At 50.9% G+C, this 27,689-nt stretch overlaps 1 protein-coding gene across 1 annotated transcript; it reads left to right on the top strand.

Annotated features, from left to right (window-relative positions):
* The first annotated feature begins 3 nt into the window (after positions 1 to 3).
* Positions 4 to 27,376, top strand: LOC126636937 (mucosa-associated lymphoid tissue lymphoma translocation protein 1-like). Its single transcript, XM_050309712.1, has 15 exons — positions 4 to 46; positions 2,685 to 2,958; positions 3,274 to 3,406; positions 3,587 to 3,740; positions 4,237 to 4,415; positions 5,353 to 5,449; positions 7,065 to 7,091; positions 7,894 to 8,097; positions 12,081 to 12,258; positions 15,349 to 15,423; positions 16,015 to 16,142; positions 16,398 to 16,529; positions 16,655 to 16,800; positions 22,367 to 22,492; positions 24,555 to 27,376. The coding sequence occupies exons 1-15, from the start codon at positions 4 to 6 to the stop codon at positions 24,888 to 24,890; spliced, it is 2,232 nt and encodes a 743-aa protein (XP_050165669.1). The 3' UTR covers positions 24,891 to 27,376.
* The last annotated feature ends 313 nt before the right edge of the window (positions 27,377 to 27,689 follow it).

Here is a 27,689-nt window from a genome sequence, read left to right as displayed (position 1 = left end):
AACATGGTTCAGTGCCTCACCCCAGCAGTGGAGGGAAACCTGTATGGTGAGTGCAGGTTTAGCTCAGATGTGACAAGACAAAGCCTGCTGTGGTGTTTGATCCTCCCCCCAGATGCACGGGGGTTGTGTTCTTTTCTGCCCTTTCAGGCTCTGAATGGTTCTTGTGCCTATCCCTGCTGGGACAGCTTCCTCTCATGTCTGCTATCCTGTCATTCAGCTCACAGAGAGTGACAGTGCCCTCTGCTCCCGTCTCCTTTACTCCCGTCTCCTTTGGAAACATGTTTAGCTGCTGAAGCCTAAGCCAGCCAGCCACAAGGATTCAGTCCTTGTTAGCAAAGCTTTCCTCCTCTGCCTGCAAATCCAGCACTGACTCACAGTGCGTCGCAGATGTTTTCTCTCTCCTCTTGCACAATTTATTCTTCCCTTTACCCTCCCTGCGCCCACAAGTTCCTCCCTTTCTAAAATCACAGGCTTCTTCCTGCACTCTGCCAACAAGCTCTCATCCCTGGTTCTTCCCCAGATATTCACACAGACCGTGCCAGGACAGGGCTCTGATAGAGGACAAGTATGACAGACTTTTTGAGCATGTATTTGGAGGAGGATTCTCTCTCTGTAGCCTAGAGAAACAGTCTACAAGGAATGCAGCAACCTCCAGCTGTTTGAAGAGATGCTGCGTCAACCAGAATCATCATCTTTATCTCTGGGAAAGTACTGAGGTTAATTTAATGGTCATTTTTATTAGTTACCTGTGCTGCATGGATAATAACTCTGCAACACAGGTGTGGCACAGAGCTGCTGGCACATATTCAGCCAGAACCTTCACTTGCAATCATTCATAGGTATTAAACCTGCAAGTGTGTATTTCCAAATGCCTGGCTGGCCCCCCAAAAAGTCAGGAAAAAGGAGGGTCTACGTGATCTCAGACAGCTGGGGACATGAGCTATCACCTTTTCTGTATCCATGAAAGGAAAGGACCAGTCCTGGTCAGAGCAGGGATTGCTCAGGATCACACTGGATGGATAGGGTATAGCAGGTTTTCCTGCCTTTGCAGCATAACTGTCCCATCCTGCACAGAGAAAAAGACAGAGAGGGAGAAAATCCTTTCTGCATCCACTAGTTGTGTTGGGTTGGCTTTTTCCTATCACCTTCTTCCCCATTTGTTCTAAAAGAAAAGCAGGAGGTAGAGGCACATTCCTCAGCCTTGCTTAGTTCCTTGGACCCTTGCATGGCCCAGCTCTGTCCTGTGGAGGTGATCCATGACCACTCTCAGCCACAACTGCTTCTCTCTGCCATCCTGATGATCTGCTTGTGCCCTTCTATATTACCACTTGGGAGAGACATCCCTGATGGTCTCGCTTTTCCTTGGTCAGCCCATAGCCACAGCTATAACCCCAGGGGAGAGAAATTTCAGCAGGGAAGTGAGAGTCTCTCACAGTCACTTCTCTAGCTGGTCAGCTGGTCCATGGTACCCTGTCATGCTCAGAAGTCCTAGTCCACCTCACTCCTGGCACCGTGGGGACCTGCTTCCTAGAACTATCGGGGAGAAGCCAGCCTGCTGGGAATTTCTCTGCCCTGGGAGTAGGAACCTTGTCACCCCAAGTCCTGAGCCCAGACCTGCTTCATCCCCATAGGCTTTGTGCCACTATCCCTACCTGGTCACTTCAAAGTTCTTTGGGAATGACAATCACTCCCTAGCCACCCTCTGTCCTCTCTGTTCACCATTTCCAGCTCATTTCATTGTAGTAAAGCTGCCTCTTGAAAGGTGAAGAGTTCTAGGTTAAGGAGTCTGACCTTGCCCTAACCTTGAAAGTGCAAGTCACGGCACAGCACTACAGAGTTCTGATGCTCCGCTGTGTCCCTTACCTCCCAGAGGGGCTTGTGCAACCTCTGGTGCTGCCTGAACCACTTCCCCCGGGGCCCTTGTGATGCCTGGCCCATCTGGCGGGGACTTCTGGGAGGAGGAGGCAGGTTCTATGCGCCTACCCACAGAGTAGCGCTGGGCCCAACATGAGCCTTTCTGTCCGTGGCTCCTGGGAGAGACATGAGGGCAGCTGTGAGGTGTGAGAGCAGTGGGCTGGGTGGGAGGGGGTGGGAGTTGGCTGTGGGGATGAGAGCAAGGGTGGTCATGGGGACAGGGGCAAGAACATCCATGGGGATGAAGCAAAGACATCTGTGCAGAAGGGGTGAGGACACAACTGGGGATGTGGGTGATGACGGCTGTGGGGAAAGGACAAGGATGCATGTGGGGATGGGGATGAGGTAACTGGTGGGGTTGAAAACACCCGTGGGGATATGGATAAGTACACTTATAAGGGGGGGAGGACACCTGTGGTGGGAATGAGGGGAAGGTCAGCAGTGGTGGTGGAGATGAGGTCACCTATAAGGAGTGTGGAAGAGGGGCACCATGGGAAGGAGAGGAGGACACCCATAGGGAGCGGATGTGTTCAAGTACACCTGTAAGGGGGCGGGGAGGGGGACACCACTGTGGGGCAGGAGAGAGGTCACTCGTGGGTAGGGTGGTGCGGGAGCCTTGGCACCCGAGCGAGAGGCGCGAGCCCGTGCGGGGTCGTGTCGTGTCGGGTCGAGTCGTGTCGGGTCGGGTCGGGTCGGGCCGGGCCGGGCCGGGCCGGGCCGGACCGGACCGTGCAGGGCCGTCCCGTTTCTGCCGTGCGGGGCCGCCGCAGCCCCGCCGTGTCGCGACGCCGCCCCCGCGGGGCGGGCTGGGAGCGCGGAAGTTCGGGGCCGCGGGGCCGCGGCGGCGGAGTGCGGGCCTTGGCCCGGCGCCGCAGCCCCAGCCCGCCATGGGCCGCCGCGCCGGGTGAGTGGCCCCTTGGTCCGGCCCGAGCCATCCCCAGCGCCGCCGTCCCCTCGCCACAGGTGCCGCCGCCGCGTCCCGGGGAGAGGAGCTGTCTCGGATCCGGCCGGCGGCCGCCCAGGCCGAGAAGGAGCCGCCAGGCGAGAAGCGGATGCAGGAAGAGTGACCGTGCCGCCCCTATGGCACTTGGGAGAGCACCCAGAAGAGCCTCGTGGCATCTACCCGTCTGTCCGCCCTTTCATCCATTCCTCTGCACAGGAGCATCCTTGTTCCTCCAAACTTCCCCTGCCAGGATGGATGCCCCGTGGCATCTACCCATCTGTCCTCCCTTTCATCCATTCCCTCTGCACAGGAGCATCCTTGTTCCTCCAAACTTCCCTTCCTGCTAGGATGGATGCCGCCCTTGTAGCCCAGCGAGCCCTGGGCTGTGCCTACTGCATTGTTTTCACCTCCACACCCTGTTTCTCCACAGCCATTGCCATCACTGAGCAGCCAGTCTCGATCTCTGTCCCAGTGGGATACTCCTTCACACTGCGGTGCCGAGCCGAGGGACGCACCTTGCTGCAGTACCAGTGGTTTTGTCAGCATCAGGTAAGGGTGGGAGCATGTGTCCCTGGGTATGGCACCAGGCTGGGTCCCTGCACACAGTGGGGGAGCTGAAGGAAGGGAGGAAATCACGAATTTCCACTTTTGCTGCTCTTACAAGAGGCTTCCTAGTGCCTTCTGCTGCCAGCAAGGAGGAGGAAATCACTGCCTGTGTTTTCCCTTTAGTCTGACTGCCGCCAGATTCCTGGAGCAACCAACCCAGACTTGCCCATTGTTGCAGAGCAGACCAAGCTCTACACATGCAGAGTCAATGACCTCTACAGAAATGCTGTCTTCTCTGACTGGGTGAAGGTGGAGGTCCATCAGTGTGTTGCCAGAGGTATGAGCATGTCTTCTACCTTCCTGATGTATCATAGAATCACAGAGTGGTTTGGGTTGGAAGGGACCTTAAAGCTCATCTTGTTTCAACATCCCTGCCATGGGCAGGGACACCTTCCCACTAGACCAGGTTGGTCCAAGCCCCATCCAACTTGGCATGTACCTACACCTCCTGCTGATCACTCACTGTGGGTTTTCTAGGGCTATTTGGGGTGCTGGGACTGGAAGAGTCCATCTGGCTACTTCAAAGCTGACCAAAAATAACTCAGGGTGTGGTTGACCTCAGCATGTTGACTGCGCCCTTGGCAGGAAAGGGCGAGGGTCAGGTCTGGAAAGCCAGAGGCAGGTCTGTTGTCTGGCATTGACTTTTGCAGGTGTTGCTCCCAAGGATTCATTGCTCCCAAAGGAGAAAGGTGCAGCCAGTGATGGTGAAAAAAAATGGCTGTTGTTTCCTGTCCTCGTGGAGGGAAAACCAATTTCACGTCGCTGCCTTGCAGGTTTGCCCCCTCGGCTGTGGCGAGGAGAACCTGTCATCATCCTCAACCCCACGGAGCAGCGCGTGGAGGTGGGGAAGCCACTGCAGCTGCAGTGTGCTGCCATGGGGGTCCCAGCCCCCTACTACCAGTGGTACCGGAATGGAAACCTGCTGGAACAACACAAGAGAAAAAAACTCTGGGTAAGGTTGCTTGGGGATAGTTCAGAAGCTTTGGCTGCTGAGGTGGGTGATGGGAGAAGCTGGTTGCAGGGTTGTGGGAAAGTCTTCTGTGTATCACCCTTCTGCTTTGGTAACTGGCTAGAGAACTCTGGGTGAAGGGGGAATATGTTTTATGGGCTTCTTTCAAAGTTGTGGATATTTCCCGAAGAGGTAACTGATCCCCTGATGCATCAAGGGCTCTCAGCACATCTCTTGAGCCTTTTTGCAGCAGAGGCATGAGAACAGCTGTTGTCTGTCTGCGCAGAGGACTGTGGAGTGATGGACCTGTGGGAATGCTGTCTGCCTGGAGGAGACCTAGAAGGAAAAGTGGTTAATCCTGACAGAAAAGAGTCAGGGAGGCAGCAGAAGGGCTGGGGTTTTGTTGTGTCACTGGCTGAGTGTAAATAAGTGCTGTCTTCTTGAATCAAGAAAGGGGATTTCCTTCCAGGGCGTCACGTGAAGGGTACAAGGACAAGAGATCCAGTGTCTTCTCAGTAGTATTTGATGGTATTACTGGGGTCAGTGTCTTTAGATTGCATTTCTGTGAGGAAAGTTCAGGCTGGACACTAGGAAGAGGTTGTTCATTTTAAGGTGAATGGTGCTGTGCTGGAGCCAGAAGGGCAACGAAGTCCCTGTCCTTGGAGATGTTCAGGGCTTGAATAGACAGAGCTATAGCCAGCCTGACTCAGTGGTGGCTTTAGTCCCTCTCTGAGCAGGATCCTGGGCAGGAGAACCAGAGTCCTTGCCAGCCAGTACTGCTCTGGTGCTTGTTCTTGTCCTCATTCTTTGCGAGGCAAAGTCTCAGTGAACAGCAGGAAAAGTACTCTTTATTCCAGGAACATAGGTGCCTTCAGCAGATCCTGGCAGGGAGCTGCAGACTCTCACCATAAATAATTGATTTAACTTTTGATCTGTCTAGATCACCCATGCCAAGGTCAGTGACTCGGGCACGTACCTGTGCTGTGCCTCCAACAGTCACGGAGAGCACTGGACCAACGCTGTGGACGTTTACGTAGGTGAGCAGAGCGAACCCCCGTTGCTTTGCTGCACATCACCTGGAGCGAGAAGTAATTAGAGGGTACAAAGGAATTCAGCGCTCTCATCTGGAAACACCAAGCTGGTGAACAAGGGCATTGATAAATAGGATTCCCTGATATCTGGGCTCAGAGGGAGCGAGGGAAGCAGTGGCTGGAAAAGAGAACCCTGCAGACTTGGTGATGCACCATCTGGTAGGGTGGGATGCTGGGTTCTGCAGTCTTTCAGAAACCTGCTGTGTTAGGGCACGCTTGGTGCTCTCAGCTGCTCCCTGTGGTTTTCCTGCCTTGCCAAGGTGCTGATTTCACAGTTCCACAGCCAAATAGCAGTGGGCTCTTACGCCCAAATTCATTTTAGCCTCGCTGGGATGAAGTGATGCTCAGACATAGAGAGCTGGAGAGGATGGGGTTTATTTTGGGAAGGTTCAGGCCCCTCGGGCTGGCAGCTCAGGGCTGATGCTGCATGAGTGACGGATCCCAAGGATGTGTCCCCAGAGCCTCAGGCACGTTCCACCTCTCCTTTGGTCCCCTGCCTTTGCCCTTTGTAAAGCAGGAATACCATAAGTTGGCTTGGCTGGCTCTTTACTCCATCTAGAGATTTTTCTATGCCATAAGCTTCTCATCATGCCTTTTAAGCTGGCTTTAAAATTTCTCCAAAGTGCAAATTAATCCTGTATATCCAGAGAGCACTCTGCCTGCCTCCTCACAGCTGGCAAAACTGCCAAAAAGGACACCAGGTTGGGTTGGGTTCAGAGTGTTACAGCTGTGGAGCTTTAGCGTGCAACGGGTGCCTCTGTCAGAGGCAGAAAAGGATGTGTGGTTTTGTTCTGAACTTTCTAGGCTCCCCTGGTGCCTCAGCAACACTGGTTCAGGGGCCAGAAGTCTTCCAGACCCATGAGATCTATGCAACTGCTCTTTAATTTCTTCTTTTATAGCCTGTAGGGTTTTGGAATTTTCTCCTGGGATGAATTTTGAAATTCATTTATAATTTAAATGGGAAAAGGAGGAGTTGTTTGGCTAACTTTGATTTTAAGAAGCTGGAAGTGCTTGGGCAGGGAAGCTTGTGGGGCTCACCAAAGTGAGTCACATTTGGGGAGGCTTTTCTGAGCCAGAACTGCTAAAAAGCAGGGAAAGTCAGAAAAGGGAGATGAACAACTCGGAGAATATTATTGCAATCAAAAGCAAATGGCGGCTCCCTCTGCACCAGATGTTTATGGGGAGAAACTCTGTTTTGGAGCTTTTATTGACCGTGAGTTATTGTGTTTCCTTTGCTTTTGCTGCAGTGAAGGAGCAGGTGAGTCACATCAGGAAGCCCAGGTTTGAGCTCCTCTATGGCTGACCCTCCTTCCCTGGCCTGCCCCTTTTCCAGGCTTTGCTTCCCAGCTGTTCAGGATGTCATAAATCAGGCAGGATTTCATAAAGACCAGTGTGTTTAGGGTTAGCAGTCAGGTCGTGAAGAAGTTGCCCCAGGAGTGTTGCTTATGTAGATCCTCTATGTGTTTGATCCAGCTGTGCATTGCTGGGAATGTTGGAGCAGGATTCAGACCTGGCACTGGATGCTGGGCACAGGCTTATCATTTCCCTCTTTCTTTCCCAGGTACATGTGGGTCTGAGAAGTTTTTTGGTGAGTACTGTCATCTTTTCTTCCTGAGCACTTATTATCTTAATTAAAAGCCAGGCTCCAGGGTGGATGGGAAGACAGGGAATGGGAGTGCTTTTCCCGCAGAGACCACTTCAAGCCTTTATGCCCACATTGCAACAGGCTTTGTGCTTTTGGGATCAGAGCTGCACAGCACAAGATGAGTCCGATCCCCTGCCAAGCCCTGATCTTTCTCCGCCAGTGGAGTAATATTATTCCTAATGAGTAACTGAGTCTTGAGCTCTGGGGCTGCCAAATGAGTTTAAAAGTGTTGTTCACATGACACCTTTTCCCTTCCTTAAAATACCTCCTCAGAGCAGGGCAAAGCTTCTCGCTCCCACCACTGCTGAGTGACCTAAATCCTTTTTTTTACAGTGGGGAAGTGGGGATAAAATCAAAGCAGGATCCCAGGGTTTCTCTATTTCAACTCTGTGAGGGAAAGGACTCCTTAGCCTGGCTCAGTGCATCCCCCTCCCACGCACTGCTGGCATACCAGGCCCGCCATCACGATAGGGCAGGAAGAGCAGAATCTCCTACACTCCTGAGATTTTGGCTGTCAGGTGTATACTTTTCAACCCTTTCTGTCAAATTGATTGTTTTGTATTTTGTTGAAGTGTTCAGAAAGCCGAGGACTTTCTGGAGGGTGCTCCAGGCTTGCAGCAGGCTAGGGTCTATCCTTCCTGCCTAAATCTTTTCTTAGGTTTTCTGTTTCCTCACTCCAACGGAGAAGGTGAGAACTTGCCTCCCTCTGAGCGTTTACAGCTTTGTAACTTGGTGTTTGTTTCAGCTACAGGCAAAATAGCACTTTTAGTGGGCAACAACTGCTACCAGCATCATCCCAACCTCATGGCTCCTGTCAAGGATGTGTTTGAGCTGAGTCGTCTTCTGGAGCAGCTGGGCTTCCAGGTTGTCTCCCTCCTGGATCTGAACAAGGCTGAGATGGCGACAGCGGTCAGTCAGTTCCTGCAGCTCCTGGGGAAGGGAGTCTATGGTAAGGCCAAGCCAGCCCAGCCACCAGCCTGTGCTGAGCAGGGATTTGGCAATTTTCTGAACAGCCGTTGAATTAAAAGAGAAGAAATTGAACTTTGCTCTCTCAAGGGAGACCTGCAACACAGTCTGCAGTGGTGCCAAGCTTGGCAGAAGCCCCTGGATAAGTGTTGTTCAGTTTTGGGCAGGTTACAGCCAGGCAAAGGCAGTGTTTCTCCATCACATGGCAGCCTCCAGCCCCAACAGCATGGGCTTACACTGAGTTTTTGGGGAGCCAGTGCTTCTGATAGTGAATGGGAAAAGGAGTTTTCATTTTTCCTTAGATGACAAAATTGAGACTTACCCTGTGTGAGGGAGGGGAGCTCCTTTTGAGCCCTGACTGCTGCATCTGGCTATGTTTTTCTGTCCTTGTTTCTCTTTCCTGAAGGTCTAATTTGGGCCCCTGACAGCCCTTTTGCAGAAGAGCATTGCTAGCTGCAGATGGCTTTGAGGTTGGGCTTCAATCTTATTGCATGCTTTTCTCAGTGGGAAGTGTTCCTCAAACACCCAACCAGCAGATCTTGTGGGTCTTAAAGCAGGTGTTCCGATTTGGTGGTGAAAGTAGCATCTTGGTGGTCCCTGAGTTCTCCCAGCCCGACAGATACCATGAAAATACTTTGCCAGGTGGACTTTTTTTGCTTCCAAACCTCAGTGTGAGGCTTATCTCCCAGCTATGTGGCACCCAGACAGTGAAAGTGTGGGCCAGTTCCAGCCTGGCGCTCAGCAGGAGGTTTGAAGGTTGTGCAATGAATAATAGGGATATGGCCACAAGGAAAATGGTGTGCAGCCACCTTGTTCCGGGAAGCACTGACTCACCAGGGAGGTTGAGCTGGTGGGAAGGGCCGCACACAGCCGTGGTATCACCTGGTGACAGTGTGTTCCCATGACTTCACTTGCAGCTTCCTTTTGTGGTTGCTCTCTGAAATCCCCTCATATCTCAGGCTTTACCTGGACACTACACCTCCTGTTAATAAGGGCGCGGCACTGTCACCGCCGAGACCCGGGTTCGATTCTCAGTCAGGGCCACTCCCGGGCAGATGGAGCTCGTTAGCCCTTAAAAGGCAAACCATCTACGTCCTAAGGACCTCGCTGCCACCGTCCAAGCTCGCTTGGCCCCGGCAGATGAACCTTAGGATTAAAGGGTGGGCTCAGTTCCGCGCACACTGTGTCTCACCTAAAAAATCCAATGCGCAGGCTGGAAGGTGTAAAGACCTTCCCCGGATCTTCGCTCGCGAAGACTGGCCATTACACCTCCTGTGTAGCAATCACCACAGCTGAAATCAGGAGAGCTTTGTGTAGACATACAGAGGGAGGAGAGGGCTGACTGCTGAACATGAGCCTCCATGGGCTGGTGCTCACTGCCCCATGTTGTATGAAGCACGCTGACAATGGGAATAAGGATTTATGTCTCTGTAGCTTCCCCTCCAGGCTGTTGCGAGACCTTCCTCCACTTCCATCTCCAGACCATCCCAGAGCAGCCCAGCTCCTTCCCCTCTCCTTCCAGGCCTTGGGCCTGAAGTGTTCAAAAAAGTGAGTGGATGTGGCACTGCATGATATGGTTTAGTGGACATGGTGGGATTCAGTCCAAGGTTGGACTTGGTGATCTTGTAAGTCTTTTCCAACCTTAATAATTCTATAATCCAAAGGCTTCTCCAGTTCATGGTATGGAGGTGGTGGGTCATCAGGCTGCTCTTTCTCCAGATCTCTTAGAAAAGCTGCAGAGGATTTTTGAAGGCCCTAAGCATCCCCTGAGTGACCTAAATTATTCTCTGCTCAGGCAAATGAGGAATCCCCCCAAATGTTATTTTGAGTATCCTAAAAAGTCCCAAGTCAAAAAAATTGCATTGGAAATGCAATGAGAGCAAAACGTTGAAAGTGAAATACTTGGAATACGGAGTCATGCCTTAATTAAGCCTCATGCTGACATTTCCTGCATTATGAGCAGTGCCTGGAGCTTCCCCTTTTTAATTTGTTACTCGGAAGTTTGTCTATGATGAGCAGTTCTGACGCACATGATGTGGGAAGAGCTTGGAATAAAAGAGGCCTTTCCTTCTCTGAGCAAATTGTTGACTTTCCTGTTCAGGAAGAGAAAGTAAGTCCAGAAGAGGCTGGAAAAGTTGCTCAGCTGTTGTGAAACTCATATAGTTTTGGATTTGAACACCAGTCTTTGGGATTTATATAGTGTGGTGAGCACCTGGTGGGTTTGTTCAGGTACACAAGACCTCAAAAGTTAGAAAATTTAAGGATTGAATCATTCTTTATGGGCTTTTCTGTGATGCTGCCTGGTGACAGATGTCATCACTTCCTTGCATGAACAGGGGCAGAGGCATGAAAGCCACCAGTGCTTAATGACTGGAGGGGCCTAACCTGTAATGCCTGCATCTAATTTTTCCAGAAGGCTTCCTATTTTAAACTCTTTTCTAGTCTCAGGGGAGGGTGTTGTGGCTTTGATTTGCAAGTTACAAAAGCTCAGAGCTTTTGCAGGTCAGAGCTCACCGTATCTGGCTGCTGATACACAAGAAGAGGAACCCAAACCTCGGGGGCACCTGTGGAAACAGCCATTTGAGAAACTTTCCATTGTCCCCTGAGAATAGAAACCAAAGGTGACTCAAGGCCTTTTTGATTATGAGATCATGTTTTCCATCTTCCACATGATGAGGTCATGCTTTCAGTCCTTCAGCTCCTGCCCCTGTCACCACATCCCTTGCAAAATCAGAGATCAAGGCGAGTGTCCTGCCAAGTCCAGGGGCAGGAACAGTGGAGGGAATACAGAGGAGAGGTTACTCACTGAAGTGTGGGCTTTGGCAGTGAATCAGACTGAAGAATTTCTCCTGCTGTTGCCTTTTAGCTGCTTGTTCCCATTTCTGACCTCTCAATTTTCACCATCCCTCCACTGAGGTAGCACAACTGTGTCACCTCACAGAGCTATTTTTAACCTATTTCAGTTCCCCAAGTTGGCTTTCATCAAGCAGCATGCCCCAAGCAATGTCATCAGTGCTGGGGAGGGGTGACCAGCCACTGTACAACTTCCTTTAGGGAAGCTTCAGCCCGCACAGGGATCCCTGTGCAGGAGGAAAGCCCTGCACAGAAAACGGGTCAGTGGGGAGCAGCAGCTTAGGCCATGCTGAGCTCCCCAGTGCTTTCCACCTGAAAGTCCCTGTATTGCCATCTCTTGTGAAGGAAGAAAATGATACTAAGTTCTATGTGCATAAGAGTGAAATCCAAAATTCTTTTTGAGTATTGGACTTCCCACCAGCACCTGGATGGGTCTGACTCCTCCTTCCTTACAGGGGTGGTGTCTGGTCTGAGGTTGTTGAAGTGTGTGGTCCACGTGTTCTGGACATCTGGAGAACTCGCCTCTCTCTCCCTCTCATCTCTGTCTAATTTTTCACCAGTTTATAGGTGTATATAAATACAGGCAGACCTTTGAAATCTGGAGAGTGTTTTCCATCACCTAATCAGTTGTTAGGCTCTTCTCCAAAACTAGGAAGCTTCTTTTAAATGAGGAGCTTCTCATTTAAAAGGCTGTTAATGTATTTTCCACTATAGTAAAATCATTTTCTGTTGTCATTTTTCTTTAAAGACCTGAGGATTAACCCAAACTTTTTACAAAGGTGGAATTCAGCCTGGCAGGTGCTGAGCCTGGGTGTTGTAGCACAGAAGGCTTGGAAATACGTAAACCCTGTGACTTTAGGTGACAAACAGTGTGGGAATCCACAAGCACAGGGGAGCCTCTCAGGGCTGCTTCCAACTCTGCCAAAAGGGATAACATTGGAAAAAAGTCAAAACTGTGAGGTCAGTGTAGCTCCAGTTCCATAGGTGCTGCTGGTCTAAGTCTGCCCTGCTCCAGTATCCCTTCAGGACAGGAGGTGGGACGTGGCCATGGGGAGCTGGTTACAGACCTGCAGGTTGGCATCCTGATTCATTCTCTCCTCTCCCTGTTCCCAGCTATATTCTACTATGCCGGGCATGGGTATGAACATTTGGGGAGGAACTACATGGTCCCTGTTGATGCCCCCCAGCCCTACACCCCTGAGAATTGCATCAGCGTTCAGAGGATCCTCCAGAAGATGCAGCAGCAGCAGACAGCCCTGAACGTCATCCTGCTGGACACCTGCAGGAAGTGGTAGGGTGCCCTTCCCCCTTCCTCACCTTGGATGGGCATTCTGAGAGTGTCCATTCTGAGGGAAGAGTCCAGCCTCAGCTCTGGGCTTCAACTCCCCCTGTGGGGTGTTCCCTTGGATTGCTGGGGCCATGTCCCCTGTGGTGCTGCTCCATCAAAGGTCATTGATCTTGTGTTATATAATCAGCAGCACTTTTAGGTCCTGCAGGATGTTCTGGAAAGATCGGTCATTCACATATTAGCATAGAGAGCATCAGATGTTGTCTGAGATCTGCTGGAGAGAAGGGGCTTGAAAAATCCCTGGATTTTTTGAGGTGAAGAAGCCTGGCAAATATAGGCAGGTTGCCTCAAACCCATGGAGCGATGGCTGTGTCTGGCATAAATTGTTGGCTGAAACTCAGCACAGGGTTGTCTTTTGTGGTCAAGCCTGACCCACCTGACCTGATCTTGCTGATCATGGGCTTTCCTGGTCTGTGTTTCCCAAGTGCTCAGGCTGGGAGTGTTCAGCTCACCTCTCTCTTCTGGCTGCATTCTTATTAACATCTCAGTGAGAAGAGTGCAGCATGATGGGGAAAATATTTTAAGCCCTGCTACTTGCTTTTTACTGGCCTTAAATCCTTCTGAAGTGGTTGTGTTGTGAAACAGCTGCTGCTGAGGTCAGAGATCAGCGTTTTCCCGCTGTCTGTGGAAAGCCCATCATCCTCCCTTGGCCTGAAGACCTCTATCCTGCTGCAGAAAATTACTACTTGTCCAATTTCAGCAGAGGTAGGTGGACTATTGCAGCAGAAGCTGTCATTATTTCATTTATTTCAGTCTCCTGAGGCAGATTTACAGGTCAGAAAAGACCTGGAGAGCAAATGCAGGAAAGTCTCTCTCTTCCTGTTGTGGTTCCTGTGCTAAGAACCAGAAAGACGACAGGGATTTTGATACCCTGAAAGAGCTGCCAGCCCTTGGAGAGAGGATAACTCTTTGATGCCTTGTAGCTGCAGCAGTGGGAATGCTCACTTTGAATAGCTTAAAGCTGGCTGAGCAGGGACTTATCCTGCAGCTCTGAATTGCCAGTGTCACCAGATCTTAATGTGCCTTGATCCTGCCCTGAACTCCCCAGAGTGAAGCATCCCCTTTCTCCTTTCTTGCTCTCTGCTGAAAGCAGAGTGTGTTGCCTCCCTGGCACACCTGGCAGCACCTTCCTGCTCTCCCCAGCAGGATAACAGGTGGGGGATGGCATGCAGCCAAGCAGGAGCACCTGGCTCTTATGGATACACTGCTGGAGCTGCACCTCTGGACTGCTGTCCAAGGGCAGTGTGTGATGGGGAGGTGACATGGAGGCTGCACAGGGATCACCAACACAAATGTTAACAGTCTGTAAAGCAGCCTTTGAGCTGCTGTCTGCCTTTGAGCTGCTGTCTCCTTCCTTGGCATTCCTGTGCTTAGTGGAGTCTCAGTGGGCTCTGGAACGAGGGTGCAGTGTGAGATCTGCTGGGATGGTTAGGCTAGGTTGTGCAGCTTTTTTTCTCTCTCCTCCCCAAAGCTCACGCCCCCCCTTTCCCACAACGAGCACAGCACTTCATGCAGTGGGTGTTATCCCTGATTTTGTGGGGGATGGCTGTAGAAACTCTCTCCTGAGCTCCTTTTTCTTGAGAAGTCACCATTTTAGCTTGGGAAAGCATCCGGATTTCATAGCTGTGCATGTTTACACCACTGTGTAAAACAAGGCTCCCAGGGTCTCCTTTCCCAAGGCCCTTTTGGTCCAACTGATGCTGCAGGTCTGTCAGCAGCTTGTGCACAAACCAGGAGGAGCTGTGTCTGTGCTGGGAGGGACCTCACCCAGAGCATCTCCTCACCCCATATGTTGGCATCGGAAATGCTGGGGTGGTGAGAAGCACATCCTCCCTTGCCAAGTGGAGCAGATGTTCAGCTTTAGCAGAGGAGGAACCAGGAACATGGAGCCTGTGTGTAGCCTCATACATTTATGTGCTGATTTTGGGTGAATGCTAGGAATTCTCTGATTTATCCTTGGGCCTGGAGTGCCAGATTTCTGCATTAATGTGGGAGCAGCTGAGGAGCAGATAAATCTCAATATTCATATTTAGAAGCATATCTCCTTTCTCACATTTTCTCTTCTGATCATCTTTAAGACAACTTACAGAAGCCAGTTGAATCCTACCTGAAACATCTCCAGACTGTGCTACCAGCAGTAGGTGACACTGGCTGCTGGTGATACAGCCATCCCTTCTGCTCTCCTCAGTGTGCCAGCTTCAGCCCCAGGAAGCTATGCTGGAACTGAATAATGTGGAATAACGCTTCCTCTGTGCCTGACTTTTGTCACTATGTGACTGGGAACAACTCCACATCACTGGTATGAACTGGAGGCAGCCTGTCTCCATGCTGTCAGATGGGCAAGGCTTGACCATTCAATGCAACCATGAGATCTTTTTTGGTGAAAACCAGGCCTGTCACCCATGGTTCTACCTGATTTTGGAAATAGCAGGAGCTGCACTCATTCAGCTGCATCTAGACCAGGGTGTCGGAGTCATTTTTGGTCATCAAGACCTGGGTGTGTGTCTTCTGATCCCATCTCTCAGATCTGGGGGTGTCTATGCTGTAACCTGCTTTGGTTCCCTGAGGCAGAAGTGTGTGTGTGGTCTGGAGGGGCCCTGTGGGGTGCCCCAGACCCCGGCACAGGCAGTTGAGCCGTAAGCATGTGTTGTGCACACCTCTGACTTCTGCAGGCACAGTTGTCCACTGGGCCACAGTGACCCTGTGTGTTCTCTGCACTTTATTGCTGCATGGAGTTGTTAAAATCCAACCTCGAGAGGGAGGAGGGAAGGTTGTCCCCACAGCTCCAGGTTCAGTGTGGGGCAGGGAGCAGCTCACCAGTGCAGATAGGTTACAGCTGGACCTACCTACTCATTTCTCTGTGGTTTGGGTTCTTGGTGGGACTCCCAGCGTTCATCTCTGTGGTTGGATCTGAGGTGAGGGTTGATCCTATTGCCATCCCTTAGAGATGGATGTGGGGAAGCCTGTGGGCTTTGTCCCCTCCAGCTGGCAGATGTCCTCAACACTGACTCATGCCTTTTCTTTCTCTTCCAGGTACAACCCAGGACGTGCCCTCTCCCAGGTGCAGCCGCTGGAGCCCTGGGGAAATACTGTCTATGGCTATGCCACGTAAGTGCACTTTGCTGTCCCCACGCTGGCACACAGGACCAGATGCTGACACAGCCATACCTCCTCTCATCCTTTCATGCACAGTGGCTTTGGAGGCTGGAGAGGGCTTCATTATGTTTCCTCTGACTCACCCTCCATCTGCTGCATTTGCTTTTCAGACATTTCTGTCCTTCCTCCTGCCGTCACTCATGGCAACCTGTGCTTCAGGTGACCTCAGCTCCTGTCACCTGTCCTTCAGGCCTGAGCCTGATTCCCCAGGTTCATGTGCCATGAACAGCCCACCTGAAGCCTCCTGAAATGATGGGTGTTGTTTCCTGCTCCATCTTTTGGAGGCAGCTTTTCTGGCGTTTTGCCTTCTGTCACCTGCCTAGGCTGGAGACAGTGCTTTCCTATCCTATCCCCTTCCACTGCTTTTTCCCATCTTGTGCCATTCCCACCATCTCCTGGGCCAAACCCAAGCACTTTGTGTTATTCCTTGAGAAGCTCAGCCAACAGTATTTGGATGGAGTTGACAAGCCCAGACTCACCCTCAGGACTTTGTGCCTGGTGCAGAAATGTGAGGACTCTGAAGAAATATCCTTATTCTTGCAGGAGCGAAGATGCAGAAGCCTATGAACTGCAGGATGGGGAGTTCAGCTCTGGGATCTTCATGAAATACCTGAAGAAACACATTCTGAAAGAGAAGAAGGTTACACACATGTTGGAGGATGTCTTAGAAGGTGAGGGAACAAGTGAGAAACCACTCACTTCAGTAGAAGGGGTGAAAAGAGAGACCAGAGACCAAGTGGTTCTGCACCACACCATCCCAACCAGCCAACCAGTTGTTCCTCCCTTAAATCCAGATCTCAGGCTATGCCCCATGTGAGGTCTCAGTAGCCTGGTAGCAGTATGGAGACGTTGATGTAAGGTCTGAAAGGCAGGGAGATCAATAAGGAACCTGGAGTGACTCATGTGTCTCCATCTCTTTCCCACAGACATTGGCCGGGATCCCCTGGTCACTGGGAAGCAGGTAATGGAGATCAAACACACCCTGAAGGAAGCCCGGTCCCTGACAGACCCCATCTGTCCCTCCAGCTCAGGTGCCGAGTGCTGGGGACACAGCCACGGTGAGCCATGCAGGGCATGGGGAGGAGAGGGCTGGAGGTCCGTGTGCCCCTCAGGGATACTGGGCTGCAGGGAGATCTTAGCTGGGCCCTTTGAGGAGCTGATCCCTCTTGAATTTCCCTTCCAGAGTTGCTGAGCAGAATGCTGACCTTCCCCTGCGGGGCCCGGGTAGAGCTCCGCTTCCTGCGGCTCTTCTCCAACCTGATGTCCGTATGTGCAAAGCTGCAGCCCCCCCACGTCACTGCCCCTCTCCTCCTGCTCTGCCAGCCCCCGGTGAGTCCTCTAAGCTCGCCTTCCTGGGCTGCTTTCCCCAGGGCACAAGTGGGAGCATGGTTGGGCTGAGCCCAGGGGGTCCTGAGGGCTGGGAAAGGCTGATCCCAGGTGGAAAAGGATCTCCTCCTCTGCACACACCTCCTTCAGGTTCCTTCCACACCTCAGTGGGTTCACTACAGGCTGCCTGCCTTGCTCCTCATGCATCACAAAAAGGATTTGGCACCAGTTTGATGGCTTTCACCAGTTACCCCTCAGGTTGATTTCTGGCCTGCTTGATTAAATTAATTGCATTTAATCTGACTGAGGTGAAGAGGCATTTTCTTTTCCATGTTTGGAAGCAGATCTGGCTTTTTGAATTATGCATTCTTAGCCTGCTCTGCTCATATTCCATATTTCTTCCCTGTTGAGCCATACCAGCTTCCTTGCACCCTTTCTCACACCTTTCCTTACAGACCATGTGCCCAGCGTTGTCTTTCCTGGTGGTCTCCATGATCTCCATGCCACCCCTAAGGATTTAACTTGCTGCTCCTTTCTGCTAACCATCTCCCTTGTTTTCTTTAGTCCTTTTGCTGAAGTGTAGCTTGATTGCAGTGGATTTTTCAGCCCTTGTTGATTGTGGAGGGAAACTGCTCCTCAGTACGTTGGGGTCACTGATGCAGCGTGGTGTATCCAGGAGGTTTGGAGCCTGATCCTACCTGTTCCCAAGCTGGAGCATTGTTTCCCATTGTGAGCTCCCTAATCATGCATGAAAAATGTTTGTGTGTGTGTGTGTGTGTGTGTGTGTGTGTGTGTGTGTGTGTGTGTGTGAGCAGATATGCATCTACCCCACATCAGTGACTCAGGGCAAAGGGGAGCCCAGCCATGGGCTCCTGCCTCTGGAGCTGTCTTAAGAGGGCTGAGGAGACAAAAAAAGGGACCCCAGTACAGCCAGGGCAATGGGATCCCTGTCCCTGTCGCACTGCATGGCGGTACTGGCTCACACTGACCTCCAGTGGTGTCTGCTGAGGCGGCAGAATGTCCTTCCACCATCCTCTGACCACACCGGCCCTGGCACCTGCCCCACTTGTCCCACAGAGGCCACACCCACACCCCTGGGACCACAGGAGTGCACAGGTGTCTGCAGGAGGGCACAGGGCTTCTGCCAGGATCCCTTTGCCAGCCCTCCCGGGGGATGCTGAGGGAGTTGGGGTTGCTGAAGTGACTCGCCACATTCTGCTTATCAAAGGGATTTAACTGGTCTTGCTGTGTGTTTGCCAGAGATAATTAGGATAGAATTTTCTGGCATTGATCAGTTTTCTTTAGTTGTCCCATATTCCCTCCCATCCTATGTCTTACCTGACTTGCATTTTTACCTGACAAGCACTGAAGCTGCTCTAGCACATGTGTAGAATGGAATGATGCAGACAGCTAGGGCATTCCCATTTTTTTTTCTCCATACTGTTTGAATCCTTACTTTTTAAAAACCTTTATGTTGGATCTCCTTGTTTTCCAGTCACTTGATCTGGAGCTGCTAGACCTAATGGCCTTTCTGATCACCCTTCCCCCATTTATTTAGAATATCTGTATTTCAGCTAAAACTCTGGCCTTACCAATTCCTGGGCATCATCTTCATTAAAAAATGTATTCCACCATGGGGAAAGGTTTATAAATAAGTATGAATTGGCTAAAAAATTAATTTAGAAAATGCTTTTCTCCATTTTCTCCTACACAGCCAAAAATGATAATGGAGAATATGGAAGGGATTGGTTTGTGGAACAGGAGGCTGTGGATGCTGGGAATTTAGCAGAGTGTAGATTCTTGTGGTTAATGAATTGCTGTAGCTGAGGGCTTTGAATCTCGTGTGTCAGAGTTTTAATTGATCCCTTGAGATCAGAGCCATGGAATGTTTGGGGTTGGAAGGGACCTCCTGAGATCATCCAGTCCAGCCCTCCTGCTAAGGCAAACACATCAGGTCACTTCTTTCCTAGTTGAATGTCTTGAAGTCACTAGACTGGAGAGCTGTGTTCCTGTGGGACACAGCCCTGGAGAGCTGGGGGATTTTCAGTGATCCTGATGAACAGGCAGTCAAGCAAAGGCAGCAGGAGGCCTGCATGAATGTGTTAGGGGCTCCTACCTGAGCTCACACGTGAAAAGGAGGTGTACAAGAGGTGGAAGCAGGGGCAGGTGATGTAGGAGGACTGTAAAGATATGATTCAAGCACACAAACCTTGGCTTCAGAAAGCCAAAGCCCATTTGGGGCCGAAACTGTGGGATAGAGGATAATTTCCTGCTCCATAGAGGATAATTTCCTGCTCCATAGAGGATAATTTCCTGCTCCAACTGGTAAATGAACCTACCAGGGGTGGGGCCCCACTAGACCTGTTGTTTACAAACAAAGAGGGGCTGGTGGGAGATGTAGCAGACGGAGGCTGCCTGGGGCACAGTGACCATGAAATAATAGAGTTTGCAATACTCAGGGATACAGGGAAAGCCACCAATAAAACCTCTACGCTGGACTTCCGGAGGGCAGATTTTGGCCTGTTCAGAAGACCGGTCCAGAGCATACCCTGGGGAAAAAACCCTTGAAAACAAGGGGGTACAGGAGGGATGGACGTGCTTCAAGAAGGAAGTCTTGAGTGCACAGGAACAGGCTGTACCAGTGTGCCAAAAGGCAAGCCGGCGGGGTAGACAACCAGCTTGGTTGAACAGGGAGATTCTGAAGGAGATGAGGGATAAAAAGAGAGCTTACAGACTATGGAAAATAGGGCTGGCTACTTAGGATGAGTTTAGGAGTATAACTAGGTCATGCAGAAAGAAAATTAGCCAAAAGCGCAATTTGAAGTCAATTTGGCTACTTCTGTTAGGGATAACAAAAAGTGCTTCTATAAATACATTAATAACAAGAGGAGGGGCGAGGAAAACCTCCATTTGTTGTTGGACTTTGGGGGGAACGTAGTTAACAGGGATGAGGAGAAGGCTGAGGTACTTAACACCTACTTTGCTTCAGTATTCACCAGTAGGACAGGTGGCCCTTGGGACAGCTGTCCTCTGGAGCTGGTAGACAGGGACAGGAAGCCGAAGAGCCCCCCTGTATTCCAGGAGGAAATAGTCAGTGACTTACTGAGCCACTTGGATCCACACAAGTCCATGGGACCAGATGGGATCCATCCTAGGGTGATGAGGGAGCTGGCAGAAGAGCTTGCCAAGCCGCTCTCCATCATTTACCAACAGTCCTGGCTCTCCAGGGAGGATTGGAAGTTGGTGAATGTCACACCGATCTACAAAAAGGGCTGCAAAGAGGAGCTGGAAAACTACAGGCCTGTCAGCCTGACCTCAGTGCCTGGCAAGGTTATGGAGCAGATCATCCTGAGTGCAATCACACAGAACCTACAGGATGGACAAGGGATCAGACCCACCCAGCACGGGTTTAGGAGGGGCAGGTCCTGTCTGACCAACCTGATCTCCTTTTATGATCAGGTAACCCGCCTGGTGAATAAGAGGAAGGCTGTGGATTTGTCTATCTGGACTTAGCAAAGCCTTTGACACTGTCTCCCATAATATACTCCTGGAAAAGCTGCAGCCCATGACTTGGACAGGGGCACTCTGTGCTGGGTTAAGAACTGGCTGGAGGGCCGGGCCCAGAGAGTGCTGGTGAACGGGGCTGCATCCAGTTGGCAGCCGGTCACCAGTGGTGTTCCCCAGGGATCAGTGCTGGGCCCAATCCTGTTTAACATCTTTATAGATGATTTAGATGAGGGGATTGAGTCCATCATTAGCAAATTTGCAATTGCTAATTGCAACACCAAGTTGGGAGGGAGTGTCGACCCGCTGGAAGGCAGGAGGGCTCTGCAGAGGGACCTGGATAAGCTGGAGAGTTGGGCTGATTCCAACAGGATGAAGTTCAACAAGGCCAAGTGCCGGGTCCCCCACTTTGGCCACAACAACCCCTGCAGCACTACAGGCTGGAGACAGAGTGGCTGGAGAGCAGCCAGGCAGAAAGGGATCTGGAGGTGCTGACTGACAGGAAGCTGAACATGAGCCAGCAGTGTGCCCAGGTGGCCAAGGCCAATGGCATCCTGGCCTGCATCAAGAACAGTGTGGCCAGCAGGAGCAGGGCAGTGATCCTTCCCTTGTACTCAGCACCGGTGAGGCCGCACCTTGACTATTGTGTTCAGTTCCGGGCCCCTCAGTTCAGGAAGGATACTGAGGTGCTGGAGTGAGTCCAGAGAAGAGCAACCAGGCTGGTGAAGGGACCTGTGCACAAGTCCTATGAGGAGAGGCTGAGGGAGCTGGGGTTGTTTAGTCTGGAGAAGAGGAGGCTCAGGGGTGACCTCATCACTCTCTACAACTACCTGACAGGAGGTTGTAGCCAGGTGGGGGTCGGTCTCTTCTCCCAGGCAATCAGCAGTAGGACAAGAGGGCATGGGCTTAAGCTCTGCCAGGGGACGTTTAGGTTGGATATTAGAAAGAAGTTCTTTACAGAGAGAGTGATCAGGCATTGGAATGACCTGCCCAGAGAGGTGGTGGATTCACCATCCCAGGAGGTTTTTAAGATGAGGCTGGATGTGGCACTGAGTGCCATGATCTAGTAATTACAGTGGGGTTGGATCAAGGGTTGGACTTGATGATCTCGGAGGTCTCTTCCAACCCAGTTAATTCTATGATTCTATGAAACAAGAAGTGCTTCTACACATAGATCAGGACTCCCAGACCCCTGAGACTAGCATCCTTCATCACCATGCCCAATCCTTAACTTCTGTTAAGAACTGCACTGGGACAGTTGCCAGAGCAAGCTGACAGAGGGAAGCACCTTTTAGAAGGGGCTGCTGGACTGTGATCTGTTACCCATCCTGGAGGGCTCAAATCCAAAGAGAGAGAAATGATCATGACCCCAACCCTTCTGGAGCTCAAGGAGCATTTGGACAATGCTCTCGGGCACATGGTGGGATTCTTGGGGTTGTCCTGTGTGGGGCCAGGAGTTGGACTCAATGATCCTTATGGATCCCTTCCAACTCAGGATATTCCATGAATCTATGATTTTGAAAGGCCCTTGTCCGTTCTTGTGCTATTAGTGACTCCAAGATATGATCAATACTGAAGAGGATCTCATAGAGATAGGGCTGTTTTGGCTAAGCTGGATAAACTCAGCAAGAATTGGCAGTTCTATAGATGGTGGGGGGCTAATTCAGCACAGCTCAACTCTGAGCTTCCTCCAGCTATGCCCTTGGAAAACTTGCTGCCTCCATGACACTGTGCTGACATTACCAATGGTTGTGGTACCGGCTGTAGCTTCTCTTTGCTCTGCTGCAAATCCCATTATACTCCAGTTTTCCCAGCAGATGTACTCAGGGGATGTTTAGCTTGGTCTTCTCATTGATACTCACAAGGTGAGTGTCTAAAATCTCTGTTGCTTGCTCCCTGTAGTACTTCCATTAGGATACACAGCATTTCCACCATGCAGCATGTCAATCAAAGCCCTGGGCATTGCTGTGTGCAGAGAAGCAGCATGTTTGATGGGCACTTGTGCCTCAATGCTCCATAGTGATGCTGAAATTTCTTTGCATTCCCCCTTGTTTTCTTGATCCAGGAGGTGGAGACCTTGGCCATGCAGAGGGAGAGCCATCTGGACCATGTGGAGACTCTGCTTGCCTCCATGTACAAGTGGGAGGAGCTGGACTGCGTCTTCCAGCTCTGTGGACTTCAGAAAATTCAGGTAGGGAGCTTCCAGGTGCTTCTTTGCTGTTCTCCTACATCCTCCCATAACTGGTACTCCCCATGCCCACGGCTGCAGCTGGATGTGCCAGTATCACATCCAGATCAGTGTTAGAGGAGCTTGTTGATCTTCAAGGAACAAAAGCCATCTTCTTTCACAGAGTCACAGACTGGCTTGGATTAGGAGGAACCTTAAAGCTCATCCTGTTTCACCCCCTTGCCATGGGCAGGGACACTTACCGCCATCCCAGGTTGCTCCAAGTCCTTCCCTGGATGGGGCAGCCACAGCTTCTCTGGGAAACCTGTGCCAGGGCCTCAATGCCCTCACAGGGAAGAATTTCATGCTGGTATCCCATCTAACTGCATACTCTGGCAGTAGGAAGCCATTCCCCCTTGTCCTGTCCCTCCAGGCCCTTGTCCAAAGTCCCTCTCCAGCTCTCTTGGAGCCCCTTTAGGCACTGGAAGGAGCTCTGAGGTCTCCCTGGAGCCTTCTCTTCTCCAGGCTGAACACCCCCAGCTCTCCCAGCCTGTCTCCATAAGAGAGGAACTGTCCTCTTTCACCTCACCTTTTCCACCTCAGTAGAACCTTTCTGATTTACAGATCAGCCTGCAAAGCCTGAGCATGGATGCTCTTTGCTTTTGTGTTGTCTCCCCTGCTTGGCCCTCCCAACAAACCTGATCCACAGCAGCTGCCCTGGGAGTGGAAAGAGGCATCACCCATCATAGCTTGCTCTGTTTTTCTTTGCTACATGTCCAGGAAGGCTGTTCTTTGCTCCATCAGCCTAGAGGAGGTCAGACTTGCCCAAGTGTTTCACATGAAGGATATCTTCACTTCTTACCTGAGAGATGTGCTCATGAGCTGGCCAGGAACTCCTGTCATCAGAGTAACTCTTCCAAGCCTGATCCAAAGTATGCCTCTTTGACACATTTCAAAACATCCTCAAACTCTTTAAAGACCATGAGAGAGGCAGAATTGCTTGTCCCCTGGCTTGTCTCTCCCAGCAGTGTGCACCTTGTTTCTACTTTGATTTTTTTCTCCTCCCCAGGAGGGACAGCCAGTGGATCTTGCACCAAGCACTGCTCTCAACCTGGGTTGCTGCTGCCCACAGCGAGCTCCATTTGCTGAGTACGTAATGTGCTTCAGCATATGGCAATGCTTCCAGTCCTTGATTGTTCCTGGAGCTCTTTTCTGAACCTTTCCCAACTGTTCTGCATTGCATTTAAGTGCAGATAGGAGACCTGGACCCTGCATTGCCTGTCAAAATCTTCTTGTTCCATTACACATCTCCCTGCTCTGTACAGCCAGGCATTTCAGGCACAGCCCCATGCTGGAGGTTTGCTTTCAGGGTTTTGGCTGCCATGGTTATTTTCTGATTTCTTCATCTTTTATAAAATTCTAAAATAGTGCTAGGCTGTGAATGGATCCCTGTGGAATGTTGCTACATAAAGCTGTTGCCTTTTACAGTGTGATGTGTGTTTCAGTTCCTAGAATCCCAGAATGGTTTGGGTTAAAAGGAACCTTAAAGTTCACCTCGTTCCACCCCCCTGCCACGGGCAGGACACATTCCAATTGACCAGGTTCCTCTAAGCCCAATCCAACCTGGCCTCGAACACTTCCAGGGTTGGGAGTAGTTCATATCCCTCCCTTCATGCTTTCCTCTCCCCTGGGCAGTGGTCCCAGCCACGGTCAGGATGGACATTGTGCCATTTCTTGCCTCCTCTCCTGCTCCCCCGTGCCAGCATCCTGGGTATGATGCTCACAGTGACAGTGAGCACTGGGGCTCACTGATGGGGCTGATGAGATCCCAAGTGAGGTAGCCTGATTTCAGGACAAGTCCTGAAATCCAGAATCCGTGGCTGAGGCCCACAGACGTCATGAGCTGTGTGAGTATGTAACAGCTTGTTTTCTCTGGCAGTAGCGTTGCTCCATCACACCACAGCATGGGGCTGTGAGCCTGCTCAACAGCCAGCCAAGGCTCTCATGTCTGGCAGCAACAGCAGGAAAGCACTGCTTCCAGTCTGAGTCTCTGATTCGCTTAGCGTCCTCCACTCTCCCCTTTCAGACGGATGTGGTCCTGCAGTTGGATTTGCATTACACCCAGCCGAGCACAAAGCAGAGGACTTGTGAAAGCCTGCGAACGACCCTCCAGAAATCCCTGCTGGGGCAGTTTTTCAGCCAGAGGAACGACTCTCAGCCAGACTCCCAGCAAACTCCTTGTGGCACAGGCAGTGTGTGCCTCCAGGACACACCGGACCCAAAGGGACAAGGATCCCTGAGGACAGGCTCTGGCCACAGCTTGCCCAGCAGCAGCCCCTCCACCTTCAACAGCGAGCCCGAGGAGAACGACGAGAGCGACCTGGGTGAGCTCTGCTCAGCACTGCTTCGGGCTGGCCCCTGACCCTCTGCCCTGGTTTTAATTGAGGCAACAGCTCTTCAAGTGCTGAATCCATCAGAATCCACAGCTGCTTCCCAGTCTCAGCATCGCCCTGTCCCACTGAGGCCAAGGATGCTTTCTGGGAAAGGTTTCCCCCATCTGCACTCTGTGGTGTGCAGGGCCTGAAGCCCACTGGGACTACCCCCGGTTCCACGTGAGCATCGGGATCAGTGGGCAGTCACTGTGGTGTCTGCAGAGGACAGTGCCACCCCTGTGGACAGTCGTAACACTGCCAAGGCATTGCTACAAGTCAAGGGCACTGCTGGTATTTTCTGCCTGAAAACAAACATTGCAGCATTAAATGTGATGAGAAACCCCCAAACACTACAGCCCTGGCTCCAGTCCCAGCCATGGCTGCTGGCTCCCATCACACCTGTGCAAGAGACATGGGGCTGCACCAAGGGGACCAGGTGAAATGGTGTGAGCTCTACCCAGGGTCACAGTGTGGTTTTCTTCCCATGCTTGTGTCAAAGCAGGTGTTAAGTTATGCACTTATGTGTTTCTGAAGAATGTATTTTTAATTGGGGTGACAGTCACTTTCCAGGAAAAGGAAGTTCTGTCCAGTGTGTGTTTAGGAGGAGGCTGGTTTTTCCACCAGGAACAGCCACCAGGAGTAGCAGATACACTGACACCTGCCCCTTCCAGCATGGTCCAAGGGGCATTAAAGGATGTTCAGCCCCGTGCAGTCCCCAGTTCCTCTCAGGTACAGTGTGTCGCAGTCGAGGCAGGGAGGCGACATGGGTTTCAGGATACCAGCAGCTTTTTTATTGCAACAGTACAGCTACCTTTATACAGTTCTGGGGTGACACATGTACACACAGCATTGGGTTACCACTATCATAACAACTTATGATTGGACATACAGCCACATGTCCTAACACAATAGGCTGACATTCTAACAGGAAACCCACTGTGTCACAGTCCTACTGTCCGTGGTTAACCCTCTGCCAGGTGTAAGAAGTTCCATCTTCAGTACCTCAGTTTACTGAGAGCCCAGAACCAGCTGGGCTCCCCAACAGCAGTGTCCTACAAGAGAGATGGGATTGATAAAGAATAACCTCAAAAAAGTTATTATTAATGCATATTGCTTTTCTGAGTGTCTGTCTGTGCTGTGGGCAACGTCAATTACTACCTTCCATGGACAACCAGCTGTCCAAAGAGAGCCACAGGGTGAGCAGGGCCCAGTGGATGTCCTGGGTGGACAGTGCTTCCCTAATATCTATTTGATAAAGGTGGTTGCTGGAAGGGTGATCCAATAGTTCCACAGGTGCCAGTGACCCCAGTAAAGTGTCGGGTTTCCATCCTTGAAGGGCAGTTTACTCTGGACTGCAGAAGATGCTGGTGACCTGATCCAAGCTGGTGGGGTGCTGGACCAGAGAGCACTGGAGATCCCTTCTGGCTGTTGTGGTCCTGTGAAAGAAAGAGCTTGGAGAGCAAAATTTCTTGAGAGGTCAAGGGTAGTAACATGGAGAGAGGGCCCGAGCTCTGTCAAAATTTAAAAGAGGGTTGGAAAGAGCATTTTCTCAGTTTTGCTCTCTTTCAGCAGTGAAGATACATCCCTGTCTGTGGTGTCTGTTGCAGCACAGAAAAATCTGAAATGATCCTTCCAGATAAACCATCCTACAAGTGCTGGAAACTTGTCCAAAGAGAACAGAGGAGGCTTTTATTCTCCTCACAGTGAGTAGAGCAAAGGGAAAGAAGAGGGGCCCCATCTGGCTGCAGACTAGAAAGTCTCCAAGGCAAAAATGTAAAGCTCAAAAAAATAAAAAATTCACAGCACGTAGTTTAAATAAGATGGACTGATGGAGAAGCTAAACCAGAAAATAATAAACTATTTGCAGGGAGAACCAAAGATCAACTCAACACCAGCAGCCACTGAGGACAGGTCAGTGAGAATGGCCCTGCAGTAACTGGGGAGGAGCTGGGGGGGGTTTATTGCCTCTATGAGGATTATACACACCCTCCTGTACCGTTGGGACAAGACTTGTTTCTGGCTCACATTATTATGGCAAATATCACCTCATGTGAATGTTAATCTCATTCAAAGCCAGTCTTTATGTTTTTCTGAATAAAACACTATTGGTGTTTTTGAATGCACAAAGCTTCACGTATTTCTGAGTTAACTGTGTTCATTTTCCCTCTAATTGCTAGGGTGTGACTCAGTGTTGACCTACTGGGGTTTTATGCTTTCAACTCTAGCTTCTGGGCTCCTATGTGTGAGCATGGTTTCTTTTTTTAGGTAACTGAAAGTCCTGATATTTGGATTTAGAAGGTGGATCAAATTACTAGATAGGATGAAATGATGTCAAGTGAAATGTGTAGATGTAAAAAGTCAGGATTCATTGTGATTTATCCATCGCCTTTGTAAGTGTGGCTCTTGAGTGGCTGGATCAGCCTTAGTGGCCCTCCTGTCCTGGTGTCAACCACAGCACTTGTCTCCAGCTCTCCTGTTCCTTCAATAAGACCCTGCAGCCAAGCCCAGGGGAACCTCCATGTTCCCATGCCCCTCAGATGATGGTGTGTTATGTCTGGGAACATAAGCTGAACTGAAAAGGTGGAGTTCGATTGTGTCCTGAGCCTCTGGCCATGATAGTTGGAGTCATTGTAGGAGGGGGTGAAGCTGTGTCTGCCTTCATCCCCCGCTCACATGTGTAATCCAAACTCCCTCATGGTGGATAAACTGTTGAGTGCCTGTAAATTTTCCTGTGAGTCTGTGTTTACATCTCCCAGCATCCACGACAGACAAGTCATCCCAAGATCACT

This window comes from Myiozetetes cayanensis, unplaced genomic scaffold (genome assembly GCF_022539395.1).
Source record: "Myiozetetes cayanensis isolate MyiCay16 unplaced genomic scaffold, myiCay2020 scf14, whole genome shotgun sequence".
Taxonomy (NCBI): domain Eukaryota; kingdom Metazoa; phylum Chordata; class Aves; order Passeriformes; family Tyrannidae; genus Myiozetetes; species Myiozetetes cayanensis.
The sequence above is the reverse complement of the archived record's forward strand: the minus strand, read 5'-3'. Positions and strand labels throughout refer to the sequence as shown.